This window comes from Chiloscyllium punctatum, chromosome 41, assembly GCF_047496795.1.
Source record: "Chiloscyllium punctatum isolate Juve2018m chromosome 41, sChiPun1.3, whole genome shotgun sequence".
Lineage (NCBI taxonomy): Eukaryota > Metazoa > Chordata > Chondrichthyes > Orectolobiformes > Hemiscylliidae > Chiloscyllium > Chiloscyllium punctatum.
In genome coordinates this window covers 11,259,831-11,284,353 of record NC_092779.1, presented here as the reverse complement: position 1 = coordinate 11,284,353, position 24,523 = coordinate 11,259,831, and the positions used below count along the sequence as shown (strand labels likewise).

General features: G+C 47.8%; 1 protein-coding gene across 2 annotated transcripts in view; it reads left to right on the top strand.

Annotated features, from left to right (window-relative positions):
• Window positions 1–23,155, top strand: part of cpne4b (copine IVb) — a 374,751-nt gene extending 351,596 nt beyond the window's left edge. For both annotated transcript variants that reach the window (XM_072560364.1, XM_072560365.1), the window contains exons 14-16: window positions 6,771–6,904; window positions 7,467–7,703; window positions 22,642–23,155. In XM_072560364.1, coding sequence (XP_072416465.1) covers window positions 6,771–6,904; window positions 7,467–7,703; window positions 22,642–22,773 — 503 coding nt within the window. In that variant the 3' untranslated portion in view covers window positions 22,774–23,155. The remainder of the gene's footprint in view (window positions 1–6,770; window positions 6,905–7,466; window positions 7,704–22,641) is intronic.
• The last annotated feature ends 1,368 nt before the right edge of the window (window positions 23,156–24,523 follow it).

Genomic DNA, 24,523 nt, shown 5'->3' with positions numbered 1-24,523 from the left:
GAGGGTGTAGGGACAGACACTGTGCGTTGGGGAGGGTGTAGGGACAGACACTGTGCGTTGGGGAGGGTGTAGGGACAGACATTGGGCGATGGCAAGGGTGTAGGGATAGATACTGGGCGATGGGGAGGGTGTAGGGACAGACACAGTGTGATGGGGAGGTTGTAGGGAACGACAGTGCGATGGGGAGGGTTTAGGGACAGACACAGTGTGATAGGGTGGTTGTAGGGACAGATACTGTACAATGGGGAGGGTGTAGGGACAGACACTGTGCGATGGGGAGCGTGTAAAGACAGACACAGTGTGAATGGGAGGGGGTAGGAACAGGCACTGTGCTATGGGGAGGGTATAGGGACAGACACAGTGCAATGGGGAGGGTGTATGGACAGACACTGTTTGGTGGGGAGGGTGTAGGGACAGACAATGTGCAATCGGGAGGGTGTAGGGACACACTGTGTGATGGTGAGTGTGTAGGGAGTGACAGTGTGATGGGGAGGGTGTAGGGACAGACACAGTGCCATGGGGAGGGTGTAGGGACAGACACAGTGTGATGGGGAGGGTGTAGGGACAGACACAGTGCGATGGGGAGGGTGTAGGGACAGACACAGTGCGATGGGGAGGGTGTAGGGACAGACGCTGGGCGATAGGGAGTGCGCAGGGAGAGACAGTGTGTTGGGGAGGGTGTAGGAGCACACACTGTGCTATGGGGAGGGTGCAGGGACAGACACAGTTCGATGGGGAGGGTGTAGGGACAGACGCTGTGCTATGGGGAGGGTGTAGGGATAGACGCTGGGCGATAGGGAGGGTGTAGGGACAGACGCTGTGCGATGGGGAGGGTGTAGGGAGAGATGCTGGCCGATGGGGAGGGTGTAGGGAGAGACAGTACGATGGGGAGGTTGTAGGGACCGACACTAGGTGATGGGGAGGGTGTAGGGAAAGACACTGTGTGATGGGGAGGGGGTAGCGACAGACACTGTACAATGGGAAGTGTGTAGGGACAGACACTGTGTGATGGGGAGGGTGCAGGGACAGACACTGTGATGGGGAGGGCGTAGGGAGAGACGCTGGGCGATGGGGAGGGTGCAGGGACCGACACTGTGTGGTGGGGAGGGTGTAGGGACAGACACAGTGCAATGGGGAGGGTGTATGGACAGACACTGTGAGATGGCGAGAGTGTAGGGACAGACACTGGGCGATGGGGAGGGTTTAGGGACAGATGCTGTGCACTGGGGAGGATCTAGGGAGAGACAGTGCGATGGGGAGGGTGTAGGGAGAGACAGTGCGATGGGGAGGGTGTAGGGAGAGACAGTGCGATGGGGAGGATGTAGGGAGAGACAGTGCGATGGGGAGGGTGTAGGGAAAGGTGCTGAGCGAGGGGGATGGTGTAGGGACAGACACAGTGCGACGTGGAGGGTGTAGGGACAGACATTGTGCGATGGGGATGGTGTAGGGACAGACACTGTGTTGGGAGGGTGTAGGACCAAACACAGTGTGGTGGGGAGTGTGTAGGGACAGATACAGTACTATGGGGAGGGTATAGGGACAGACACTGTGCAATGGGTTGAGTGTAGGGACAGACACTGTGTGATGGGGAGTGTGAAGGGACAGACACAGTGCGATGGGGAGGGTGCAGGAACAGGAACTGTGTGTTGGGGAGGGGGTAGGAACAGACACTGTGCTATGGGGAGTGTGTAGGGACAGACACTGTGCGATAGGGAGGGTGTAGGGACAGACACTGTGTGATGGGGAGGGGGTAGCGACAGACACTGTACAATGGGAAGTGTGTAGGGACAGACACTGTGTGATGGGGAGGGCGTAGGGAGAGACGCTGGGCGATGGGGAAGGTGCAGGGACTGACAGTGTGTGATGGGGAGGGTGCAGGGACAGACACTGTGATGGGGAGGGCATAGGGAGAGACGCTGGGCGATGGGGAAGGTGCAGGGACTGACAGTGTGTGATGGGGAGGGTGTAGGGACAGACACGGTGCAATGGGGAGGGTGTATGGACAGACACTGTGCGATGGGGAGGGTGTAGGGACAGACACTGTGCGATGGGGAGGGTGTAGGGACAGACACTGTGCGATGGGGAGGGCGTAGGGACAGACACTGTGTGGTGGGGAGGTTGTAGAGACAGACACAGTGTGATGGGGTGGTTGTAGGGACAGACACTGTACAATGGGGAGGGTGTAGGGAGAGATGCTGGGTGATGGGGAGGGTGTAGGGAGAGACAGTGAGATGGGGAGGGTGGAGGGAGAGACGCTTGGCGATGGTGAGGGTGTAGGGAGAGACACTGGGCGATGGGGAGGGCGTAGGGACAGACACTTGGGTGGGGAGGGTGTAGGGACAGACACTGTGCTATGGAGATGGGGTAGGGACAGACACTGTGCGATGGGGAGGGCGTAGGGACAGATACAGTGCAATGGGGAGAGTGCAGGAACAGGAACTGTGTGTTGGGGAGGGGGTAGGAACAGACGCTGTGCTATGGGGAGTGTGTAGGGACAGACACAGTGCAATGGGGAGGGTGTAGGAACAGACACTGTGTGATGAGGAGGGTGCAGGGACAGACACTGGGCGATGGGGAGCTTGTAGGGAGAGACACTATGCTATGGGGAGGGTGTAGGGACTGGCACTGTGCGATGGGGAGGTTGTAGGGACAGACACTGGGCGATGGGGAGGTTGTGGGGACAGACACTGGGCGAAGGGGAGGTTGTAGGGAGAGATGCTGGGCAATGGGGAGGGTGTAGGGAAAGACGCTGTGCGATGGGGTGGGTGTAGGGACTGGCACTGTGCAATGGGGAGGGTGTAGGGACAGATACTGGGCGATGGGGAGGGTGTAGGGAGACACTGTGTGATAGGGAGGGTCTAGGGACAGGCACTGTGCGATGGGGAGGGTGCAGGGAAAGACACTGTGCGATGGGGAGGGTGTAGGGACAGACACTGGACGATGGGGAGGGTGTAGGGACAGACACTGTGTGATGGGGAGGGTGCAGGGAAAGACGCTGTGCGATGGGGTGGGTGTAGGGACTGGCACTGTGCAATGGGGAGGGTGTAGGGACAGATACTGTGCGATGGGGAGGGTGTAGGGACAGACACTGAGCGATGGGGAGGGTGTAGGGACAGACACAGTGCGATGGGGAGGGTGTAGGGACAGACACAGTGCGATGGGGAGGGTGTAGGGACAGACGCTAGGCAATGGGGAGTGCGCAGGGAGAGACGCTGGAAGATGGGGAGTGCGCAGGGAGAGACAGTGCGATGGGAGGGTATAGGGCCAGACAGTGTTCAATGGGGAGGGTGTCGGGACAGACACTGTACAATGGGGAGGGTGTAGGGCCTGACACAGTGCGATGGGGAGGGTGTAGGGACAGACACTGTGTGATGGGGAGGGTGTAGGGACAGACAGTGCGATGGGGAGGGTGTAGGGCCTGACACAGTGCGATGGGGAGGGTGTCGGGAAAGACACTGTGTGATGGGGAGGGTGTAGGGACAGACACTGTACAATGGGGAGGGTGTAGGGACAGACAGTGCGATGGGGAGGGTGTAGGGCCTGACACAGTGCGTTGGGGAGGGTGTCGGGAAAGACACTGTGTGATGGGGAGGGTGTAGGGACAGACACTGTGTGATGGGGAGGGGGTAGCAACAGACACTGTACAATGGGGAGGGTGTAGGGACAGACAATGTGTGTTGGGGAGGGTGTATGGACAGACACTGTGAGATGGCGAGAGTGTAGGGACAGACACTGGGCGATGGGGAGGGTTTAGGGACAGATGCTGTGCACTGGGGAGGATCTAGGGAGAGACAGTGCGATGGGGAGGGTGTAGGGAGAGGCGCTGAGCGAGGGGGATGGTGTAGGGACAGACACAGTGCGACGTGGAGGGTGTAGGGACAGACATTGTGCGATGGGGATGGTGTAGGGACAGACACAGTGCGACGTGGAGGGGTAGGGACAGACATTGTGCGATGGGGAGGGTGTAGGGACAGACACTGGGCAATGGGGAGGGTGTAGGGACAGACACTGTGTGATGGGGATGGTGTAGGGACAGACGCAGTGCGACGTGGAGGGTGTAGGGACAGACATTGTGCGATGGGGATGGTGTAGGGACAGACAGTGCGACGTGGAGGGGTAGGGACAGACATTGTGCGATGGGGAGGATGTAGGGACAGACACTGGGCGATGGGAAGGGTATAGGGAGAGACGCTGAGCGATGGGAAGGGTATAGGGAGAGATACTGGGTGATGTGGAGGGTATAGGGAGAGATGCTAGGCGATGGGGAGGGTGTAGGGAGAGACAGTGCAAAGGGGAGGGTGTAGGGAGTGACAGTGTGATGGAGACGTTGTAGGGACCGACACTAGGCGATGGGGAGGGTGTAGGGACGGACGCTGTGCGATGGGGGGCGTGTAAGGAGAGACGCTGGGCGATGGGGAGGGTGTAGGGACCGACACTGGGCGATGGGAGGGTGTAGGGACTGACACTGGGCGATGGGGAGGGTGTAGGGAGAGACAGTGTGATGGAGAGGATGTAGGGACCAGCACTAGGCGATGGCAAGAGTGTAGGGACAGACACTGGGCAATGGGGAGGGTGTAGGGACAGACACTGTGCGATGGGGGGGTGTTGGGACAGACACTGTGCGATGGGGGGGTGCTGGGACAGACACTGGGCGATGGGGAGGGTGTAGGGAGAGACAGTGCGATGGGGAGGATGTAGGGAGAGACACTGTGCGATGGGGAGAGTGCAGTGACAGACACTGTGTGATGGGGAGGTTGTTGGGACAGACACTGTGCGATGGGGAGGGTGTAGGGACAGACACTGTGCGATGGGGAGGGTGTAGGGACAGATACTGGGCGATAGGGATGGTGTAGTGTCAGATACTGGGCGATGGCGAGGGTGTAGGGACAGACACTGGGCGATGGCGAGGGTTTAGGGACAGATACTGGGCGATGGGAGGGTGTAGGGACTGACTGTGCGATGGGGATGGTGTAGGGACAGACACTTTGCGATGGGAGGGTGTAGGGACTGACTGTGCAATGGTGTGCGTAGTGCCAAGGTGTTGACCCAGCACCAGTGCAGGTACAGTGATATATTTCCACATCAGGTGCGAGTCTCGGTTTGGACAATGTTCTTCCTAAATGTTCACAACATTGGATAGAATTCCCATTCTATATCCTAAGGTTGTGCTGTCTTTCCGGTTATTTTTCCGCAATTACTTCAAATACAGCTAAAACAACTGCAGGAAGAATTCTTTGTTTTCAACGATCTCATGTCACACAGTCCTACAGAATTAAAGCATACAGCATGAGCCCATTTGTTTAACTCCTTTGTACTGAGTAAGTCTTCAGGTTCTGAGCTTCTCCTACCTGGCTGGAGGTTAGCAATCAGTGGTTTGCTCAAAATGCTAATGCTAATTCGACCTCTGACCTCTGCATTCCATGTATATTATCACAAATTTACAACGCGTGAGAAAAACACCCAGAGCCGATATCAGAGAACATGGAACCAAGAATATACCCACGTTTGTCAGTCTCTTCCAATTACCACCAACCACTCAAGCTTTTATCGCTTTGTAAATGCTCCATCCTAAACTCTCCAGATACGGACGACAGACTTTCCCATTCCCTTCAGCTTCGCTTCCTTTACAAAACATCCCTGAACTCAAAGACAAAATGGAAATTGCTGGAAAAGCTCAGCAGGTCTGGCAGCATCTCAGAGGGAGGGTCACTCAACACATAATGTTAACTCTGACTTCTCTCCACAGATGCTGCCAGACCTCCTGAGCTTTTCCAGCAATCTCTGGTTTTGTTTCTGATTCCCTGCCTCTGCAGTTCTCTCTGTTTTTATTCCTGACCTTAAAGCTGTTTTTAACTCATCGTGTGCCGACTGTGCAATTCACCCAAGACATTGTGGATTCTGGGTTTTCTGAAAACATAGTCCCACCCTCAATACTTAAAACTAAGGGTTCAAGCTGATTTTGAGGAAAGTTACTGACATCATGAGCTCAAAACCTACCATGGCTGCTAGTGGAACATAAACTCAATTAATCAATTTGTAATATAAAATAATATAAACTAATATGCAATCATGGTAACTATGGCAACCACCATTCATGGTTGTAAAACTCTATCTGGTTCACTAATTTGCTTCAGGGAAGGAAATCTACCATCCTTACCTGTTCTGGACTACACATGACTTTGACTCTTAACTACCTGGAGTGTTGGAGGCTGAGGGGTGACCTTATAGAGGTTTATAAAATCATGACGGGCATGGATAGGGTAAATAGACAAAAGTCTTTCCCTGGGGTGGGGGAGTCCAGAGCTAGAGGGCATAGGTTTAGGGTGAGAGGGGAAAGATATAAAAGGGACCTAAGGGGCAACTTTTTCACACAGAGGGTGATACGTGTATGGAATGAGCTGCCAGAAGAAGTGGTGGAGGCTGGTACAATTGCAACATTTAAAAGGCATTTGGGTGGGTATATGAATAGGAAGAGTTTGGAGAGATATGGGCCAAGTGCTGGCAGATGGGACTAGGTTAGGTTAGGATATCTGGTCGGCATGGATGAGTTAGACATCTCAATGTACTGTACATCTCGATGACTACTCTCTGAGGTGTCCCAGTAAGCCTGTCAGGTTCAGGGCACTTAGGAATGGGAAATAAATGTGAGCCTTGCCAGCAACAAACATTCCTTGAGAGAATACAGAAAGAAAGGTAAGTGGGGGGTAGAATATTACACCAAAAGCTTTTTGCGACCTGCTCATTCTCCCTCCTAACTGCTTTTCCACAAGGTATACAAGGAGTTGTAGAAGCTTATCAGAAGTGCCTTCCTAAAATCCAACTTTATGGACCAACAAACATTGCCCCAATTATCCAGAAAGTGGCCAGCTCAGCGTCTGAGGAGATGCACACCAAGGAAGCGACGGTGAGTGGTCGCTGTGGGCAACACTTGGGGGAGCAAGCAGTCAGCTACAGAAGACACGTCCGGGGGAGGGGAGGGGGGTGTGGAGGTAGGGTGGGTCTACCTTCTCCCTTTGCCCAGAGCTGGTTCATAATCCTGCCCTGACTCTCTGGGGCGGTGGGGGGGGGGGGGGGGGAAGGGAAATGTATGGCCTTTTAACAGTCACATTTTGGTATCATCATCCCTGTTCCAGTTAACGTAGCTCCCTCTTTATGCAGCAAATATTGATGGAAAAGAAAAGAGACATTTTGTCTAAGCTTTTCATCTTGCGGTCGTCAGGACATTCGGAAGAAATACCAGTGTAATGGGGGAAACAACAATTTATATTGTACGCAACTCTATCCACTGTTGTGTAAAGGAGGGACACATTCTATATTGTACATTGTTGTGTTTATTTTGCAGGGCATTTGATAAACTGGGGGGAATTGGATTCATTAGGCAAAGTGCCAGTATAGTCATGATGGGCCGAGCGGCGTTCATCGCAATATTGTTGGATGATTCTAAATGCACCTCCTCTGTTTGACAGCAATACTTCATCCTCCTGATCCTGACGGATGGAGTCATCACGGATATGGCTGACACCAGGGATGCCATTGTCCATGCCTCCCACCTTCCCATGTCAGTGATCATCGTGGGAGTGGGCAACGCCGATTTCAGTGACATGCAGATGCTGGATGGAGATGATGGGATTCTCCGCTCCCCGAAAGGGGAGCCCGTTCTGCGAGACATTGTCCAGTTTGTACCGTTCAGGAACTTCAAGCATGTAAGTGAGAATCAAAACTCCAACCTTCTTGTCTGAGACCTGGCTCCCTCTGTCTTAGTGAAGGGTCTGTCAGGCTCAGCCTTCACATCTCTAACCACAGGGCCGCCTGTGCTCATTCTCAATCACAGAATAGATCAGTGATCTTTGGAAAGTCTGCAAGAGAGATAAGAATAAGGTGAGGCATCACTTTCTCCTCATCAAGACACCCAGAGCAGGATTTTAGCTTTTGGGTTCAAAACCCCAATGTTGGGATCAGATCAGGGCTGTGACACCCCAACCCCCACACATTCACCTGGGAGCAATTTTCCCCAAAAGTGACCATGGTCGGGTTTTGGTCGGGATATAACAGCAGCTAAGCCTGGAGACCCACCCAGAGGTGCTGCAGTTTGGGACCAACAGCAAGAGGGGGAATGAGGACATCTCCAACTCGACACATCTTCTCAGTGGCTTCAAAAGGTCCACAGCAGAAGATAGCGTGACTGAGATGAGGGGTTGCCATTCTGAGTAGCCTGAGGCTAGGTAGGTGGAGAGGAGAGTCTCGAGTGCTGACCCTCTGGTGTGGTACCACCAGGGGGAGCCACTCTGTCTGCCATGACATTGACACCTGGTTCCAGCAGTCACTGTTGAGGCCAAACCCAAAAGGTCGATACAACAGTTGGAGGTCCCATTGTGGAGAGCTGTCATGATGGATATTGCTACTAGGCTATTAATCCAGAGATCCGGGTGATGTTCCAGGGACCCAGATTCAAATCCTGCCATGACAGACGGTGGAATTTGAATTCAAGAAAAATCTGGGCTTATAAGTCTAAACAGCAACGTAGCCATTCCCAATTGTCGTAAAAAAACCATCTGAATTGAATTGAATTTATTGTCACGTGTACCGAGGCACAGTGAAAAGCTTTGTGTTGCGAGCAATACAGGCAGATCAGAGTTAAGTAGCATAGATAGTACGTAATAGGTAAACAGCGTAAAACCAAAAACACAGGTACAGGCGAATGTCAAGAGTTTGAGAGTCCATTCAGTATTCTAACAACAGTAGGATAGAAACTGTTTTGAAACCGGCTGGTGCATGTGTTCAGGCTTCTGTACCTTCTCCCCAATGATAGAGGTTGTGGATAAACATTGCCAGGGTGGGATGGATCTTTGAGAATGCTGGCGGCCTTTCCTTGACAGTGGGCCTGGTAGATGGTTCACTAATGTCCTTTAGGGAAGGGAATCTGCCATCCTTACCTGGTCTGGCCTACATGTGACTCCAAACCCAATGTGACTGAGTCACAACTACCCCCGGGCAGTTAGGGACGGGCAGTAAGTCCTGGCCTTACCAATGACATCGATGTCCTGTGAATGAATTTTGCAAAAGAGGCTCTGATTGGTCGAAAGCTATGGTGGCACAGTGGTTAGCACTGCTGCCTTACAGCACCAGGGAGCCAGGTTTGATTCCAGCCTTGGACGACCGTTTATGTGGAGTTTGCACATTTTCCCCCTGTATGGTGGGTTTTCTCCCACAACCCAAAGATGTGCAGGTTAGGGGATTCAGAGATACGTAGGCTAGGTGCATTAGTTAGGGAAATGTAGAGTAATAGGGGAGGGGGATGGGTTTGGGCGGATGGAAGGGCCGGTGTGGACTTGCTGGGCCGAAGGGCCTGTTGGCCTGTTTTCACCCTGTAGGGATTCTAATTCTAATTAACAACGACCATAAGGAGTTCTGAGGAAGAAATGAATGTGAGTAAAGCAAAACAATTCATTGTGAGCATCCCAGTGATGGAGAGCTGCGTTAGAGAGGCTGGGGGGAAAGTGAGGCATCAAGAGTGGTTCCAGCCTTTGAAGGATGTCCCCAGTTGGCACATGGATCTCTCCCCCTTCCTGCCCACCAGGGGCCGATGTTGATCTCCTCACATTAATCACCTCAATAGGCCTGAGGGTGGGAAGGCTTGCCTGATGCCTTACACCCAGTACCAACCCACCCCACCCCTGAAATACACGGGGCAGGCTGGGCTGGGCAGAATGCCACCCACTCTATTCGATGTGGCCCCCACCTCCAAATACATCAATGGGGGAGCATCTGTAAAGATTTACCCGAATGTGAATTGAGGAGGCTGGGAGGGAGATGGATGGAGTGTTTGCATACGTTCACATACTTACATAGACCTGAGTAAAAGGGAAAGTCCGGCTCGAGATTATCGTCGATGGAATGACAGTGCCCAATGCTAAGAACTCTCTTTGGACCAATTCCTTTGTATACCCATTAAAGATCGGGCAGAACTCAGTGGTGCCTATAAGGGCTTTTGCGGCATGCTCGTAGTGTCACTAGGTCTGGAATGAAAGGTCTCAGTTCAAAGTGTGACCTCAGAATACGCTGGCTGGTGTAACACGTTGCTGATCAGGCAGTGATCAGATTCAAATTGGGCCGGACGGGTCTCCCTGCAGCGAACACTCAGCATTAGTGTTACATTTTGAAAATGTCTACACTGGAAAGTGATTAACAGCTATGTCTAAAACAATGGGGCGAGGCGGGGGGGGGGGGTGGAAATTGAGTAGTGAGGTAATTTGGTTGCGTCCTCAGAACTCAAACTGGTTACAAGTTTGGATAAAACTCTGCAAGTTACTGCTATAATCATTTCCATAATTGTTTTCTTCAAAGATTAAACATCAAAGTAGTGAAAGCATTAAATCGCAAACTCAATAAAGTAAATATTTAATGAAGGACCACTACCTTGAGCATGCATGACTAATTAATGCAAGATTCCCACTTTGATTAAAAAACACTATGGTACTGCAGCGTATTCAAATAACCTCTCAGAAAGTTAAAAAAAATCACACAAAACCAGCTTATGGTCCAACAGGTTTTTTTTGGAAGCACTAGCTTTCGAAGCTTCCAAATGACAGGATGTTTGGGTGGGGACTAAATCAGAGGGTTACCACACTTTGAACAGGACCAAGCAGAATTGAGGTTGTGTGATTGGGGAGATGGGGGGGTGGGCAGATCCAACAAATATGTTAATATTTTGAAACTAGCTCCAAGCGGCTGGTGTTTGATTGATCAGTCACATTTATTTCCCGCTGGAGTGGTGTTGCTTCAAAGGAGTGTGTGGCTTTGATAGCTCGGAATGACTTAAGGGCACAGCTCACAGAGAAAGGTCCCTGAACAAATTGGGCTAATCCTGTCTGGAGTTCCAAGGATCTTCAATCTTCAAGGTAAATTGTGAAGGGGCACAGCAGGATGACACTATTAGCTCTGGCTAGGCAAGTCTAAAACACAGAGACACAGAGTTAGGTTAAGGTGGTTAGACATTTAATTTGATTTGTTTTATTGTAGTTGCATGTACCTAAATACAGTGAAAAGCTTTGTTTTGCAAGCAGTTAAGACAGATTAAAGCAAACAAGGACATACAGATCATAGGGTGCTTAGACCAGTGAGGTACACAAGGTTATGCCTGCACAGGAGGTGCATCATTAACAAGATCAACATTATTTTGAAGGTAGAGAGTCCATGCAGCAGTCTAGTAACAGCAGGGAAGAAGCTGTTCTTGAATCTGTTGGTGTGGGTGTTCAAGCTTCTGTATCTGCTGCCTGATGGAAGAGGTTGAAAAAGAGTGTTACCGGGGTGGGAGGGGTCTTTGATGATGTTGGCAGCCTTTCCATGGCAACAGCAAGTGTAAGTGGAGTCCATGGACGGAGGGTTGGCTTCTGTGATGATCTGGGCCATGCACACAACTTTCTGTGGTTTCTTATAGCCCTGGGCATTGCAGCTGCTGGACCAGACCATTATGCACCCGAGTGGAATGTTTTCTATCATGCATCTGTAAAAATCAGTGAAGGTGTGTATGGACATGCCGCAATTCCTGGTTAGGGTCGAAGGGGTCAATCCACTAGGACTCAGACAAAAGGAAGAACTTTCTCTCAAGGTATTGTAAATGGAACTCTCCACCCAGAGAATTATGGAGGCCCCATTGTCTAATAGCTTTAAGGCTGGGACAGATGGAATTTTAGTGTCTCAGGGAACCGAGGGAAATGGAGAGTGGACAGGAAATGGAAATTCCTGTCCACTCAAAGAGGTGATTAATCCCGTTGGCACTTTGATAGTTGTCATTTCAAATGTTTCCCAAGCATTTTCTTTCAGCTGATTAAAATGAGGACCACATTTGCGAACAGTGTCCGTTCTATCCTCATGTAATAAAAGTACTCAATAAAGGTCAAACACTGTGAAGGCTGGAACTCTGAGATAAACACAGAAAATAAAATCAGCAGGTTTGGCAGGGTCTGTGGAGAGGGAAACAGAGATAATTCTTTGAGTCCAGTGACCCTTCTTCAGAACTCTGTATTTCTGAGTGTGCTTTGGAATTGCTTTGAAGGAGAGTCATACTGGACTTGACACTTTAACTCTGGTTCTCTCTCCACAGATACTGCCAGTCCTTTTTTTAGATAGATTAGATTACCTACAGTGTGGAAACAGGCCCTTTGGCCCAACAGGTCCACACCGACCCTCTGAAGAGCAACCGACCCAGACCAATTCCCCTACATTTACCCCTGACTAATTCACCTAACACTATGGCCAATTCACCTAACCTGCACATCTTTGGATTGTGAGAGGAAACCAGAGCACCTGGAGGAAACAGGGCAAATGTGAGGCAGCAGTGCTAACCACTGAGCCACCATGCCACCCCATGTGTTTTATTCACTCATGGGATGTGGGTGTCTCTGGCAAGGTCAGCATTTATTACCCATCCCTAATTGCCCAGAGGTCAGTTCAGAGTCAACCACATTGCTGTTGCCCAGACCAGGTAAGGATGGCAGTTTCCTTCCTTAAATGGCATCCAGGACATTCCAACAATTGACAGCTTTTTCATGATCATCATTAGACTCTTAATTGCAGATTTGTATTGAATTCCAATTCTACCATGGCAGGATGTGAACCTGGACATGCAGAGCATTGCTCAGATCTTGGGATTAATGATCTCACAATAATACCCTGAGGCCATCCCTCCCCTTGCTGAGTTTATTTCACATTTTTCCTGCTATTGCTGGGCTTCTTTTGTCAACAACCTGAAATTGTTGTTCTCTGTTTCTCAACCTTTCTCCCAATGGAAACAGGTTTTAGTCCTCTCTACTCTGTCTAAACCCCTCATGACTGGAAGACCTTCTCCGCTCCCAGCTTGTCCCGTTTATCCATGTGTTACAAGTTCCTCAACCCGGGAATCATTCCTGCCAATCTCCTCTGAATCCTCTGAATTTTTGCACATTATCCTGTAATTACCCCTCTCAAAGAATATCTGATATGTCCAGTTCTAAAAGTTATTTAGTGAAGGCTAATTCCTAAAATGCATTATGTAATTTGTTATACATAAAACCATTAGACCTCCATCTTCAAGACAACCGAAGAGAGAGAACAGTGATGTGTGTAAATAACCAATCCTAGAATACTTGATCAAAGCTAAAGTAATGTATTTGTTTACTCGATAATGGCCTCCTAGTGAGGAATGACTCTTGCTTCGACATTACGTGGGCGGCATGGTGGTTAGCACTGCTGCCTCACAGCACCAGAGACCTGGGTTCAATTCCCGCCTCAAGCAACTCTGTGTGGAGTTTGCACGTTCTCTCCATGTCTGTGTGAGTTCCTCTGGGTGCTCCGGTTTCCTCCCCCAGTCCAAAAACATGCAGGTTAGGTGAATTGGTCAAGTTAAATTGCCCCCTAGTGTTAGGTGAAGGGATAAATGTAGGGGAATGAGTCTGGGTGGTTTGTGCTTTGGCGGATGGGTGTGGACTTGTTGGGCTGAAGGGCCTGTTTCCACACTAAGCAATCTAATCTAAAAAATTATGCCCCTGTCTAAGGTTGAAGGTCTACACTTGTTATTTGGATCAAGTTAGACCCTCAATCCATAGGCTTGTATACGCAAGATAAGTGACAAAGTGATGTGGCTCGGTCTAACACGGTCAACACAGGAAGGATGTTCGCAAAGACCTGGGAGTCCACAATCAGGAGTGACAGTCTGAGGATACAACAAACACATCGACCTGGACCCAATATACCGGCCACTACAGTGGACAGCTGGAACTGACAACCGGAAGCGGCAGAGACAGGCCACTATAAATGTCAGAGGAAACATCACAGAAGCGCTTCACAGGAGGCTCCCAAGCACTGAGGATGTCACCTAGACAGGGGACGAAACGTTTGCAAGACAAATTCCCAACTCGGCGAACAAAACCACAACAACGAGCACCCGAGCTACAAATCTTCTCCCAAACTTTGAATGCAGGTTTGGTCATTTCAAACTCAGATGAGGAGAATGTTCTTCACCTAGAGGGGCTGGGCCGGGGGATTTTCTGCTGGAGATAGCAATTGCGGGTGAAACATTGAATGTTTTCAAGTAAGAGGGATCAAAGGGAGAGGAAGCAGGAATGCTGTCTCAGTTAGATCATCAGGATGATCTTATTATATGGTGGAGCAGGAACAAAGGGCCAAATGGCCAACATGTGCACCTTTTCTCCATGTTTTCATTTTACTCTGTCTTCCATCACATTGGATACGCCTGGTCAGTGGGAAAAAGTGAGGATGGCAGATGCTGGAGATCAGAGCTGAAAAATGTGTTGCTGGAAAAGCGCAGCAGGTCAGGCAGCATCCAAGGAGCAGGACAATCAACGTTTCAGGCATGAGCCCTTCTTCAGGAAGGGCTGGTCAGTGTTATAGTGGGTTGTGTTTGCTCAGTGTTACAGTGGGTTGCATCTGGTCAGTGTCAGAGTGAGTTGTATCTGGTCAGAAACACTGAGTTGTGTCTGGTCAGTGTTACAGTGAGTTGTGTCTGGTCAGTGTCACAGTGAGTTGTGTCTGGTCAGTGTTACAGTGAGTTGTATCTGGTCAGTGTCACAGTGAGCTGTGTCTGGTCAGTGTTACAGTGAGTTGCATCTGGTCAGTGTCACAGTGAGTTGTATCTGGTCAGTGTCACAGTGAGTTGTGTCTGGTCAGTGTTACAATGAGTTGTGTCTGGTCAGTGTCACAGTGAGTTGTATCTGGTCAGTGTCACAGTGAGTTGTATCCGGTCGGTGTTACAGTGGGTTGTTTGTTGTCAGTGTCACAGTGAGCTGTATCTCGTCAGTGTTACAGTGAGCTATATCTGGTCAGTGTCACAGTGAATTATATCTGGTCAGTGTCACAGTGAGCTGTGTCTGGTCAGTGTCACAGTGAGCTGTGTCTGGTCAGTGTTACAGTGAGCTGTATCTGGTCAATGTTACAGTGAGCTGTGTCTGGTCAGTGTCACAGTGAGTTGTATCTGGTCAGTGTCACAGTGAGTTGTATCTGGTCAGTGTCACAGTGAGTTGTATCTGGTCAGTGTCACAGTGAGCTGTGTCTGGTCAGTGTTACAGTGAGCTGTATCTGGTCAATGTTACAGTGAGCTGTGTCTGGTCAGTGTCACAGTGAGTTGTATCTGGTCAGTGTCACAGTGAGTTGTATCTGGTCAGTGTCACAGTGAGTTGTGTCTGGTCAGTGTTACAGTGAGCTGTATCTGGTCAATGTTACAGTGAGCTGTGTCTGGTCAGTGTCACAGTGAGTTGTATCTGGTCAGTGTCACAGTGAGCTGTGTCTGGTCAGTGTCACAGTGAGTTGTATCTGGTCAGTGTCACAGTGAGTTGTATCTGGTCAGTGCCACAGTGAGTTGTATCTGGTCAGTGTCACAGTGAGCTGTGTCTGGTCAGTGTCACAGTGAGTTGTATCTGGTCAGTGTCACAGTGAGCTGTGTCTGGTCAGTGTCACAGTGAGTTGTATCTGGTCAGTGTCACAGTGAGCTGTGTCTGGTCAGTGTTACAGTGAGTTGTATCTGGTCAGTGTCACAGTGAGCTGTGTCTGGTCAATGTCTCAGTGTGTTGTATCTGGTGAGTATTGCAGTGAGTTGTATCTGGTCAGTGTCACAGTGAGCTGTGTCTGGTCAGTGTCACAGTGAGTTGTATCTGGTCAGTGTCACAGTGAGCTGTGTCTGGTCAGTGTCACAGTGAGCTGTGCCTGGTCAATGTCTCAGTGTGTTGTATCTGGTGAGTATCGCAGTGAGCTGTGTCTAGTCAGTGTCACAGTGAGTTGTATCTGGTCAGTGTGACAATGTGTTGTAAACGGACAGTGTTACAGTGAGTTGTACTCAGTGTAGTTAACTTGGAGTGCAATGGGAATTGCTAATTTGCTCTGAGAACTGGTCAGCTCAGTGAATGACTGGCATCTGAAACATTTCGTTGTGCACCCAGAATCGAACCTCAAACTAATTTCCATTTACCTTGGCCTTCGAGTTGGATATAAATATTTCAGAGAGACTCAAAAATACTGAGGAACCATTTCGAAGCTAGCACATAATGTGACCAACAGCAATTAACCCACTGAATAAACCCGGCTGAAATGAAATAACACGTACATACTTTTAAATGAACATAAAAATGCCAATAAGATTGTGAGCCTTTGTTTTAGGTGAATCCTTCAGGTCAGGGCTGCCCTGCTCCTCCTTTGGTTCAACGGTGTAACAGCTGACTGAGATGTCCCCTGATTTGGAGATGCAATCAGTCAGGAAAGTGCTACTCGAGTTTGCACAAGTCAGTCAGTATGAATGCAAATTGGTTGTTCCTTGTTATAATTGATGTTGGAAAAGTTATGAAGTTACGTACGAAGCTGAAACATTTAGAGTCATAGAATCATAGAGATATACAGCATGGAAACAGACCCTTCGGTCCAACTCATCCATGCCAACTAGATATCCCAACCAATCTAGTCCCACCAGCCAGCACTCGGCCCATATCCCTCCAAACCCTTCCTATTCATATATCCATCCAGATGTCTTTTAATTGTTGCAATTGTATTAGCCTCCACCACTTCCTCTGGCAGCACATTCCATACACGTACCACCCTCTGCGTGAAAATGTTGCCCCTTAGGTCTCTTTTATATCTTTCCCCTCTCACTCTAAACCTATGCCCTCTAGTTCTTAACTCCCCCATCTCAGGGAAAAGAGCTTGTCTATTTACCCTATCCATGCCCCTCATGATTTTATAAAGTTAAAAAAATCACACAACACCAGGTTATAGTCCAACAGATTTATTTGGAAGCACTAGCTTTCGGAGCACTTCATCAGATGGTTGTGGAGTATAAGATCGTAATACACATAATTTATAGCAGAAATTTACAGTGTGATGTAACTGAAATTATATATTGAAAAAGACCTGGGTTGTTTGTTAAGTCTCTCATCTTTTAGAATGAACATGTTGGTTTCAGTTCTTTCATACGTAAATCACAAAACATAAAAGTTTTTTAAAAGTTACATTTTCAAGTGCACTTTAACAATTGGTGTCATGTCGGTCCAGATAATGCATTGAAGGAGTGAGCTGCCCTGTGTGAGGCTGTCTGTGCCACAATGGTCAGACTGATTCTAATCTAAAAAACGGATTCATGTATGATTCTGTAAATATTCCAACAGTGGCTTAACCCATTTCCTGTACAGCTGCAACATGACCTTCCAACTCCTGTACACAATACTCTGGCCAATAAAGGAAAGCATACCAAACGCCTTCTTCACTATCCTATCTACCTGCAACTCCACTTTCAAGGAGCTATGAACCTGCACTCCAAGGTCTCTTTGTTCAGCAACACTCCCTAGGACCTTACCATTAAGTGTATAATTCCTGCTAAGATTTGCTTTCCCAAAATACAGCCCCTCGCATTTATCTGAATTAAACTCCATCTGCCACTTCTCAGCTCACTGGCCCATCTGATCAAGATCCCATTGTAGCGAGGTAACCTTCTTTGCTGTCCACTACACCTCCAATTTTGGTGTCATTTGCAAACTTACTAACTGTACCGCCTATGTCCACATCCAAATCATTTATATAAATGACAAAAAGTAGAGGACCCAGCACCGATCGTTGTGGCCCTCCACTGGTCACAGGCCTCCAGTTTGAAAAACAACCCTCTACGACTACCCTCTGTCTTCTCCCTTTGAGCCAGTTCTGTATCCAAATGGCTAGTTCTCCCTGTATTCCATGAGATCTAACCAGTCTCCCATGGGGAACCTTGTCGAATGCCTTACTGAAGTCCATATCGATCATGCCCATTATCAATCCTCTTTGTTACTTCTTCAAAAAACTCAATCAAGTTTGTGAGACACGATTTCCCACACACAAAGCCATGTTGACTATCCCTAATCAGTCCTTGCCTTTCCAAATACATGTTCATCCTGTCCCTCAGGATTCCCTTCAACAACTTGCCCACCACCGAGGTCAGGCTCACTGGTCTATAGTTCCCTGGCTTTTCCTTACCACCCTTCTTAAACAGTGGCACCACGTTAGCCAACCTCCAGTTTTCTGGCACCTCACCTGTGACTATTGATGATACAAATATCTCAGATTGGGGCCCAGCAATCACTTCTCTAGTTTCCCACAGAGTTCTAGGGTACACCTCATCAGGTCCTGGGGATTTATCCACTTTTTTGCGTTTCAAGACATCCAGCACTTCCTCCTCTGTAATATGGACATTTTTCAAGATGTCACCATCTATTTCCTTACATTCTATTATCTTCCATGTCATTTTCCACAGTAAACACTGATGCAAAATTGATTTTCCATGTTTCACCTGCCATCTCAGCTGAGAATATGAAAGGATGAGGATTCCATCATTCGGTCCAGTTTTCCTGGGGTTGTTGTAAGGGAGGTACCATGGAGAAATGGGCGCTGGGCTGGAAACTGTGCATAACGATGCTCAATTATGAACTCAATCAAGGTGGCTTTCAGTGGCCAGAATTTCAGCAGTCACAAGAAAACTCCAGGAAGGTTGAGGGAACTATGTGACATGATGATCCTCTTCCTCGTGTCAATGTCAGTTGATGCTGTATGTGGAAAACCTCCAGCTAACCATGAGCGGTGCTGCCTTTATTGCGGAGTAAATAAGCAGTCATGGTGAATTCTTCTCAAAGACAGCAAACCAGAATGTTGGATGTGTGAATATTTCACCTTTAGTTAAAATTTTACAGGCAGTAAAAGGAATGAGTGAAACAGACCTATGGATTCACATTTGAAGTTGGAATGTTATAAACAAACATTCAAATGTTACTTTAAGAAGCTACACTTTTTAAGATTTGAATGGATTGATTGATTAATTGTCACATGTACTGCAGTACAGTGAGATCCTTTGTTCATGAGCAGTACAGGCAGATCATAGTAAACAAGGATGTAAGAACTTGAACAGAGATGTACAGGTTACATTGCACAGGATGTGTATTCGGGGAGTTCAACATTAGCAAGATTAGCATTATTTGAGACTAGGGAATCCATTCATCAGTCTAATAACAGCCAGGAAGAAGCTGTTCCTAAACCAGCTGGTGTGTGTGTGTGTTGCTGGAAAAGCACAGCAGGTCAGGCAGCATCCGAGGAGCAGGAGAATCGACATTTTGGGCATAAGCCCTTCATCAGGAATGAGGCTTGTGGGCTGGGGGGGCTGAGAGATAAATGGGAGGGGGTGGGGTTGAGGGGAAGGTAACTGAGAAAGCGATAGGTGGATGAAGGTGAGGGAGAAGGTGATAGGTCAGAGGGGGGAGTGATGGACAGGTCCGGAGGGCGGTGCTGAGTGGAGGCTTGGGACTGGGATAATGTGGGGCGGCGGGGAGAGAGAAATGAGGAAGCTATGGAAATCCACATTTATCCCGTGTGGTTGCAGAGTCCCAAGGTGGAATATGAGGCGTTCTTCCTCCAGGCGTTGGGTGGTAACAGTTTGGCGGTGGAGGAGGCCCAGGACCTGCATGTCCTTGACAGAGTGGGAGGGGGAGTTAAAGTGTTCAGCCACGGGGCAGTGGGGTTGATGGGTACGGGTGTCCCAGAGATGTTCTCTGAAACGATCCACAAGAAGGTGTCCTGTCTCCCGGATGAACACTTCAACTCCCCCTCCCAATCCGTCAAGGTCATGCAGATCCTGGGCCTCCTCCACTGCAAAACCATTACCACCTGACACTTGGAGGAGGAATGCTTCATATTCCGTCTTGGGACCCTGCAACCACACGGGATAAATGTGGGTTTCAGCAGTTTCCTCATTTTCCCTCCCCCCACATTATCCCAGTCCCAAGCCTCCAACTCGGCCCCACCCTCTGGACCCGTCCATCGCTGGCCCCTCTGATCTATCACCTTCTCCCTCACTTTCATCCACCTATCACTTTCTCAGCTACCTCCCCCCCAAACCCACCCCCCTTCCATTTATCTCTCAGCCCCCTTGGCCTACCACCCTCATTCCTGATGAAAGGCTTATGCCCGAAACGTTGATTCTCCTGCTCCTCGGATGCTTCTTGACTTACTGTGCTTTTCCAGCACCACACTCTCGACTCTGATCTTCAGCCTCTGCAGTCCTCCCTTTCTCCTTCTGTATCTTCTGCCTGACGGAAGAGTTTGTAGGAGAGTGATGGGTCTTTGATGAGGGGTCTTTAAAGAAGTCTGTCAGGTGACAACTATAAAGTTAGCTTTTCAGCGTTTGTAACATTGTGCTACAGGAATTGTGAACTTGGTACCAGTTAAAAATCCAGTTAAACCCCGTGAGAAAGAGTTTATTTTGCTCACGGTTTTATGGTAAAAATAATGGCATAAAAGCGGAACTTTTCATCAGTTCAATGATTTCTAACTGATTGTAAACCAACCAAAAGACTCAGAGCAGGGCCCTGTCTCAAGATACCTTGACAACACAGGCAGTACCTTCTGGATTTGTCTGTTTAATTGCACCAGTGTAGATGTCAACATTCACTGTCAGTGTCAGATAGGTTCTGACAACATCCGCTGTCAGTTTCCCAATCATTATTAATAACCTCAAAATCAGGCCGAAGTTTTTGAGCTATTGTACGAACTGAAAGGAGACAGCTGTGAGGGGAAAGAAGTTTTGTTGTAAAGAAGAACGCCATTCATTCATGTAATGCACCAAAATTGTTGACGATCGCTGCTAATTGGAAGAATAATTCAAATGTGAACAATGTTATAGCTTCACAAGGGACCTGTCAGTTGGTTATAAAAATGAATCAGTCAGTTGACATCAACATCTGGCTCATTTCTGAGGGGCTTCGGAGAATTAGTTTGTGTTGAGATCTGTGTTGATGGTGATTAATATTGTGTTCAATGCTTGGTATTGAACCCAAGCAATCAATAATATTCTTAATTTCATGATGAGGTTCACCAAGACATCTTGATATAATTTCAGACATCTTGCTAATTTGGATTGAATGCAAATTTGGATTAATCGGTACTGATTAAAAGGGAACCCAGAGGGAAATACAGTAAAGAAAAAGCATCAGAACAATGGTGTCGGTCCTCTATTTTGAAGTATACAGTACAAGATAAATTGGCCAAGATGTCTCATTCACCAGGTCTTACTGTGACTTTTCCCTCTGGAAAGCCAGTTACTTAAAACTCCATTAACTGTGATGTTCCTTGCTATATCTGGTTTGCATGAGACTGTGATGCAAAAATCCTCAAAGTTCAGAATTCATCAGACAAATGTAAATGGCTTTGCTACACTAACAAAATGGAAGGGACTGGGGCAAGGCACTGTTCCACACTGGAAGTCTCCTCTACACTTCAAGGATGTTCCCCTCATATCAAAGCTGAAGGCTTCTGCACTCTGAAAAGGTTTTGAGTGACGGGATCATTTCTGGATCACTATGACACTAGCTGCAATGGTGCATCCACCCACCAATGTTTTCAGGGAAATGGCTGTGGTTCCACAGTGTGTGGGCGCAGAAGGCAAGGAGTTCTGACATGGGCGAAAGGATATTTCATCTGAGGTACAGAGCTGTGTGTACTTCACAATCCTGCCTACCTCTGATAACCTCATGGGATCATGGGTTCAAATCTTACTGAGGGCAGTAGTGAAATTTAACTTAAGAGATTTTTACATTATAGTTTTATGCAAACCCAGGTACAGCAAGAAACAGTGAGAAAGTGAGGGTTGCAGAGCAAGGAACAGCACAGCTAATGGATCTTTAAGTAACCGGCTTTCCAGAGGGAAAAGTCATAGGAAGACTGGTGAATGAGACATCTTAGCCAATTTATCTTGTACTGTATATTTCAACATAGAGGACCGATACCATCAGTACTTTGCTTTTACTACAATTCCCACTAGGTTCCCTTTTAATCAGTACTGATTAATCCAAATTTGCATTCAATCTAAATTAACAAGATGCGTGAAACTGGGTCTAGATCAGTTTAGGATATCTGGTCAGCATGATCAAGTTGGACCGAAGGGTCTGTTTCCATGCTGTATAAGTCTACTGTAACTATACATGGATTAGTCTTGGTAAACCTCATTGCCAAATTAAGAACATTAGACTCTTAATTCCAGATTTTTATTGAATTCATCCCACCATCTGCCATGATGGGATTTGAACCCAGGTCCTGGGACATTATCCAAGTCTCTGGGTTGACAGTCCAGTGATAATACCACTAGGCCATCAGCCCCTCGCTTGAGGGATGGTGACCCTCAGGTTATACCACTACCAGATGTTGCCCTCTAATAAGAGAACAGGCCGTGTGTCTGGTAAGACCATGTTGACTTGAGTTCCATGGTGGAGGTAGGTGCAATGAAGCCATTCGAGAGGGAGTGGAATTTCTACCTGAAGGGAAAAATGTATGGGGTTTCAGAGAGTAGGTGGGAGAATGGCACTAGATAAATGGCTCATTAAGAGAACCCGCATGGACATGAAGAGCCAAATAGCCTCATTCTACCTTGTAACCATTCAATGATCCTGTAGAAATAGGCATGAAGTGATTGTCTAAACGCGGTATCCTCTTGCTGCACAAGGGATTTTTAGTCTGGCTGCAAACTGAGCCCTGGGTTAGGAGAAGGAGACAGCTGACGTTGCACAAACTTGGCTTGAAAAATACTCAGTCCAGGCAGCTCTCTGCTGTTGCTAATCAGGAGTAGGGTAACTAACTGGCTGCCTTTCTTTGCAGGCATCCCCTGCTGCTCTCGCAAAGAGTGTCCTCGCTGAGGTCCCGAACCAAGTGGTGGACTATTACAATGGAAAAGGAATTCCGCCAAAATGTCTGTCAGATTATGAGTCTTCCCGAACACTTGCACCGTAATACTTTAGTGACTTCTCACCTAGTACAAACCATGATGCATAGCACGTCTAAGTGACTTTTAAAATGAATGAGAGAAAATATTTTGCATGTGTAAACACATGGCCTGCATTCTCCTAAAGCTGTTGTACTGTTGACAAATTTTTACAAGATGGACTACTTTGCATAACAGCATGTCGCCTTGAAATGTATCAGTGTCTTTTTTTTATACAGGTTTATTGGGATTTTACTAAATTTCTTAATATTCTTACACTGTAAAGCATTTTGGAACATTTATTGAAAGTTGATAGTGAGCAGCAATGGCTCCATCTGCTACTAATGATGGATTTTTCAGGTGCATGGACTGTATTTTGCATGTCTATAATAAAATGACACTGTTTTACAATTTTCTTGTCCCTTTCTCTGTGGTGAATAATAGAGCTTGGAAGGCTAACTCCATGTCCTGGAGCATTCCTGTTCAAAGATGATGGAAAATAACATGGAGAAGTGTGAGGGCATGCAGTTTGGTAGGAAGAGCGGAGGAGCTGAATATTATTTAAATGCAGAAAGACTGCAGAAAGCTGCAACACAATGAGATCTGGACACCCTCTTGCATTGATCACAAAATGCTAACATAAAGTTTAGCAAGTAACAGGGAATGCAAATGGAGTATTGGTCATAAAGTCAGTATTAAAATTGGAGCGGTCTTGCTAAAAACAAAAACAAAATGCTGGAGATCACAGCGGGGGTCAGGCAGCATCCATGGAGAGAAAACAAGGTAACGTTTTGACACAAGACAACTCTTCATCAGAGTCTTGCTAAAACTATATAAGGCCTTAGTAAGACCAAGGAAAATTGACGTTTCGGGTATTGACTGATGAAGGACCTTTGCCCGAAACGTCGATTTTCCTGCTCTTCGGATGCTGCCTGACCTGCTGTGCTTTCCCAGCACCACTCTGATCTAAACTCTGATCTCCAGCATCTGCAGTCCTCACTTTTGCCATTAGTGAGACCAAGCCTAGAATATTGTGAGCAGTTTGGTCCCATTATCCAAGGAGAGATATAACTGGCATTGGAGGCAGTCTAGAGAAGGTTCATTAGTTTGAGCCCAGCCATGGAGGGTTTTCCTTATGGGAACTGGTTCAGTAGATTGGGCCTGGATTCGTTAGAGTTTAGAAGGCTGACAGGTGACCTGACTGAAACATACATATTCTTCGGGGAATTTGACAAGATAGGTGTGGAAACGTTGTTTCCCCTTGTGGGAGAGTCTGGGACCTGAGGGTGAATGTCAGGATAAGAGGTCACACGTTTATGAACAAGATGAGGAGGAACGTCTCTCAGAGGGTTGTGAATCTGTGAAACTCTTTAACACAGAGGTCTGTCGAGGCTGGGTCGTTAAGTATATTCAAATTTGAGATAGATTTGTAATTAGTAGGGGAATCAAGGATTATAGGGAAAAGGCAGGAAAGTGGAGTTGAGGATTACCGGATCGCCACCATCTGATTGATTGGTGGAAATAGAGGAAGAATTTGGCCATTCAGCCCATCAAGCCTGCCCTGCCATTCAGAAAGAACTTCTGCTCCAATCCTCAATTACCCTTTCATGTCAACTGAGCGCAGACAGTCCTATCAATCCCCTCCCTACAATATATGTCCTTTTAAAATATTTTCAGTGAAATATCAGCTAGCAAAAACAACATAGTTAAATGATATTGAAAGCAACGAATGCTGGAGATCACAGCTTTGAGTCGCAATGCTGTTCATCAGAGCTTTGA